Genomic DNA, 5,403 nt, shown 5'->3' on the forward strand with positions numbered 1-5,403 from the left:
TATTCTGATTATGATTTCCTCTCTCCTCCTCCCAGTTCCTCACCCTCCCCACCGCCCCCACCCCCCACCTCCCACCCTGCCATTAGAAAACACAAATATACCCGGGTGGTGGTGGTGCACGCAGGAGGCAGAAACTGGATCTCTGTGAGTTTGAGGACAGCCTAATCTACAGAGCGAGTTCTAGAACAGGCCCCAAAGCTAAATAGAGAAACCCTGTTTCCAAAAAACTCATGTAAATAATAATAATAAATATAATATAGTAAGACAAGACAAAAACAAATTGGAATAATACAAACAGAAGGAAGAGAGCCCAAGAAAAGGCACAAGAAACAGATATAGATACAGAGACACACTCATTGCACACTCAGGAATCCCATAAAAGCACAAACCTAGAAGTTATAATATATATGCAAAGGACATATAGAGTAAAAAGAAAGAAATGAAATTAGAAAAAGAGAAATGATAATAAAAGCCCTGACACAACAAAGAACCTTCAAAGATGCTATTAATTTTCTGTTGGCCATCTACTGCTGGGTCTTAGTGGGCTGGTTCCTTCAGGAAGCCCTGTCAAAGGCACTGCCTTCTGGGGCAGAGGTAGGCTGGAGAAGCAGGTAGTCCAGGCAGAGGCACAAGGACATGTGGGATGGGTGGAGGTGAGGAGTAGGAATTACAGCAGGGCATTTGGGCTTCCCCCTGACAGCAGGAGTTCATTTGTTGAGAAAGAATATGAAATGGACAATTGGAGGGTGCCTGATTGTAGAGGTCCAGTTGTGATTATGTAAAGATTGTGGTCTGCATACTGTTTTATCAGTTTTACTGGGACACAGGCATGCCTGTGTATTCATGTCCTGCTTTTGGCTACCGTCATGCTTCAGTGACAAAGCTAAGTAGTTGGAGTAAGACTTTGTGACCACAGAATTTGAACTAGTGCCATGTGCTTTATGGAAAAATGTTTGCCATTCCTTGACCTCAGAGAATTAAGGTTCAAGTCTGAAATACAAATTCCTTCCAGTGCTGGACTTCAGGAATTAAGCTGCAGAGCCAAGGACTAGTTCACTTGTTGAATTTTGCATTTAGTGTATTGTACTCTTTGGCCATCATGTACTCAATTCTGGATTTTCCAACAGGTCTCTACGAAGAGGTTTTTCCCAAGAGAATATTTCCTGTCCCCACACTCTAGGTCTGGGACATGTACTTTGGCCTCCCCATTTAGCAATGTGATTAATTATACTTGGGCCACTATGTCTTCTGAGTACAGGAGTCATGCCATCTTCCAGTTGAAAGCCCAGAATTTTGCTTTTGTCTTGAGTGCATCTTCTGGGAGGGATTAGTATTCTCTAAGGATGAACTGACTGGGGTCATGGCTGCTGGAGAGAACTGACAGAGCTATTGATAGCTCAGGGAAGAAGGAAGTGTCAGAACTGTGCTGCCTCAGAGTCTACTCAGGATCTGCCCCAAGATATACACCAAAGATCCTGCATTGAGATAATAGAATGGTAAAAAGCGTGCTGCTCTTGGAGATGATCCAGGTTCAAGTCTCAACACCCACATGGCCACTCAAAACTGTCTGTGATTCCAGTTCTAGGAGTTCCAGTGCCCTCTTCTGGTCTTCACAGGCACTGTGTGGGTGAATGCACATGCTCATATGCTTGTGTACATGGACTACGGGTGTGCATGCGTGTACACACACACACACACACACACACACACACACGAGTGTGCACACAGAGTTGCTCATTAGCCAGTTAGTAACAGACAATCTTTTTTTTTTTTTTGGTTTTTTTTTTTTTTTTTGGTTTTTCGAGACAGGGTTTCTCTGTGGCTTTGGAGGCTGTCCTGGAACTCACTTGGTAGTCCAGGCTGGTCTCGAACTCACAGAGATCCGCCTGCCTCTGCCTCCCGAGTGCTGGGATTAAAGGCGTGCGCCACCAACGCCCAGCAGTAACAGACAATCTTTTTGTCTTAGAGTATTATCAGGCAGTACTTGTGAACTTGCATATATGAAATGGTTAAATTTCTTTTTTTTTTTCTTTTTTGAGACAGAATTTCTTTGTGTAACGGTTCTGGCTGTCCTGGAACTTGCTTTGTAGACCAGGCTGGCATTGAACTCACAGAGATCTGCTTGCCTCTGTCTCACAAGTGCTGGGATTAAAGGTGTGTGCCACCACTACCTGGTGATTAAATAGTTTCTTGTCCTCTCTGAGTCCCCTCTTGTCCACTCAAAATGGTAATGCTAAGCAGATTTCTTTTTTCTTCCTTTTTTTTTTTTTTTTTTTTTTTTTTTTGGTTTTTTGAGACAGGGTTTCTCTGTGTAGCTTTGGTACCTGTCCTGAAACTTGCTCTGTATACCAAGCTGGCCTCAAACTTACAGAGATCCACATGCCTCTGCCTCCCTACTGCTGGAATTAAAGATGTGTACCACCACCACCCATCAGATATCTTAATGGTAATAGGAAAATGTTTACCATATTTAGTTATTTTGAGTAGGTAATTTACACTTTTGTTTTCTTTACAGCACCAATGGAACAGTAATCAACAAGCAGCGAGTTGTTAAGAAGCAGACTTACCCTTTACAGAGTGGGGATATCATCTATTTGGTATACAGGAAGAATGAGCCAGAACACAGTAAGACAGAAAAATTTACTTGTGTGGATACTTTTCCCAGGTGTTTCACCAAGAAGCCATCCAACTTAGGCTGGAAAACACCCTCAGAAAATACATATTTCCATAGAAAGTGTAGGCACTTGGGTGGAATGCTGACTCTTCAGGCACAGCTTGTCTTCAAGAATGACACCAGGAAGAACTGCATGTCTCATAATGGCAGCCAAGGAGGAGTAAATGGGCTGGGTTGGGCTGGGCTAGGCGAAACAATAGAATTGGAGGGTGGGAATAAAATCCAGATAGGAGCCCTGGGAGCCATTGGGAGCTCTGCTCTTGGAGACTTCACAAAAAAGTAACAGAAGGTTAGACTGGATCCAACCCTATGTAGGATAAGGAGAGTTGTAAGAATCTTTGAAAGTCACCCTGAAATAACTGAAGAGCACCATAGACTCATTCTTGGCAAGGAGGAAAAAGAGGGCACTAATATTCCTTAGGTCCTCTTTAAAGTAAAGCAAAACCAGCCTCTTGCCATATAGAAGGAACTCAAATCTTTTCCTTCTAGTGGCTTGCAGTTCTTAGTGAAGCAAATCTTTTTCACCCTTGTCTGCCTTCTGCAACCATTTTTCTCTTTGATTGCTTGCTTATATTTAGGTTGGTAAAAATGTGGTTTGCTTTTATTAGAATCACTTAAACTGCTGGATGTTGTTACCAGATGGTAAGTGAAGGTAATCAAAAGACAGGTTGTGATGTGATCAGAGATGAGCAGGAAAGATGCAGTCTCACTTTCCACTGTGGTCACAGCTCCCTGATTTGATTAATTTCCTTTTAGATGTGGCATACCTCTATGAATCTCTAAATGAGAAACAAAGCTTGCCTCGAGAATCCTTTGGTAAGTGAGCTATGGCAAAGGCCTGGATGTTGTAAAGTGACTTTCTGAGTTCTGAATGCACTCTTTATTTTTGTGCCTGTAGAAGCCAATAAAGAAAGTATGTTCCATGTGACCAAAGATTCCTCAGGTCCAGGGCAGGGTGATGACCTCCTGGTTCCACCATTGTCACCCGTGGCTCAAACATGCTTAGAGGAACCACAGCCATCAACATCGACATCAGACCTCTTCCCCATGGCCTCTACCTCTTCTATGGAGCCAGAGCTGACCTCTGCAGGGCAAAAGCATTCCTCTAGCTCTGGTGAGATGGGGCTCACAATGACAGTCGCAGTTTTTTGTTCCTTGAGATACAGTAAATCCATTCATCAGTAAGTGTTCTGTAGTCATGTATACTGACTTATTTCATTCTCAGGAGAAAGACTAGACGTTAAGGACCATGGTAATATAGTATTTTTGTAACTTTATATAAATGTAATTCATACTATATCACTAAGTTACAGTGTACCCATCAGTGTTTTAGGTACATTTACAAGGTTATATGGCCATCAGTGTTTGTTGTTTTTTGATTTTGTGGGGTTTTTTTGGTTTTTGGGTTTTTTTGTTTGTTTTTTGTTTTGTGAGACAAGGTTTCACCGTGTATAGCCCTAGATGTCCTGGAACTAGCTCTGTAGACCAGGCTGACCTAAAACTCATAGAGATTTATCTGCTGGGATTAAAGGCATATGCCACCAATGCCCATGGTCATCAGTGTTAATTACAGAACATTCTATCACATAAAAGGAAACTCTTGTATCTCTGTGCATTTATTTGCATGTTCTTAACATTTTGTGTTCGTAGTCATACAGTATGTGATCTTATGACTGGCTCTTTCATTCATATGTTTTCAAGGTTTACTCAGAACTGTGTGTTGCTTAGAATCAGTTTTACATGCCCTTATCCTTTTTTCTTTTTGTTTGATCCCCTGCAGCACAGATACATAAACACTCAAAAAAAACCTACTTCACCACCACATTTAAATTCTATTCCATCTATCCATGTGCATAGCATGTAGTTTGATAAGGCTTTACTAACATTCTGATATCAGAGTTCCTAGAATGGGTAATATATCATATCTTTTGTAATTTTTAAAAATGAAAATGTTCTATCTGTATGCTGAAATATTTTCATGCTGACAAAGTAATTATAGTTAAAACTTAATACTATGAGATGTGAGTACTTTTATATATTTAGTTTCCCCTTCTGGGGCCTTCCATAGAAGTGCCATTATATAATCTTTGTCCTTAAATAAAAAACATGGCTGAACATAAAAGACTCTGAAGATCAGAGAATGAGTAGGTTCCAGGTTCAGGAGATAGCCTGGGAAGTTAGATTCTAGTTTCTTATGTAGTATATGAGTTAATTTGTTCCTGAAATAATACCTCTACCCCTCTTTTTTTGCTTTATATGTGTAAACCAGTTTCTTCTTTTTCCAAATACTAGTGCTTATCATTTGAATAGTATAAAGTAGATATGTACTGTACTATAATATTATGAATAAGCTAGAGAATAATGAAAGGTTTCTTGACTTTTCAGCCAAGTTCATGGAAGTTGCATGTGATAGTTAAGCTTTTATTTAGGTCAGAAGTCTACCTGTTAGTTTCTGTTATTTCTTTTCTCACACTCCTGTCAGAGTGTATCTACTTCACACCTCTTTTGGGTGTGTTTAGTGTGTAATATGCACTTTGTGATTGCAAGAGTGTGCACTGTACATCTAGACCTAGTGTTTAGGGACACCCCCACTGTGTACTTCCCTGCATGTCTTTCCATGTGAATGTTCCACTTGCTTCTAACTTCATTAGCACAGAGATGGGCTCCAGTGTTTTAAGGTATGACTCATATGGCAGAGTATTTGTATACGATATGATGCATGTGAGATC

The 5,403-nt window shown here is 40.7% G+C and overlaps 1 protein-coding gene across 1 annotated transcript in view; it reads left to right on the top strand.

Annotated features, from left to right (window-relative positions):
• The window catches only part of Chfr (checkpoint with forkhead and ring finger domains), a 29,630-nt gene that overhangs the window by 4,702 nt on the left and 19,525 nt on the right, over positions 1-5,403 (top strand). The window contains 3 exon segments of the mRNA XM_005085294.4: positions 2,516-2,625; positions 3,431-3,490; positions 3,573-3,788. Coding sequence (XP_005085351.1) covers positions 2,516-2,625; positions 3,431-3,490; positions 3,573-3,788 — 386 coding nt within the window.

Source organism: Mesocricetus auratus, unplaced genomic scaffold (genome assembly GCF_017639785.1).
Source record: "Mesocricetus auratus isolate SY011 unplaced genomic scaffold, BCM_Maur_2.0 Super-Scaffold_100025, whole genome shotgun sequence".
Classification (NCBI taxonomy): domain Eukaryota; kingdom Metazoa; phylum Chordata; class Mammalia; order Rodentia; family Cricetidae; genus Mesocricetus; species Mesocricetus auratus.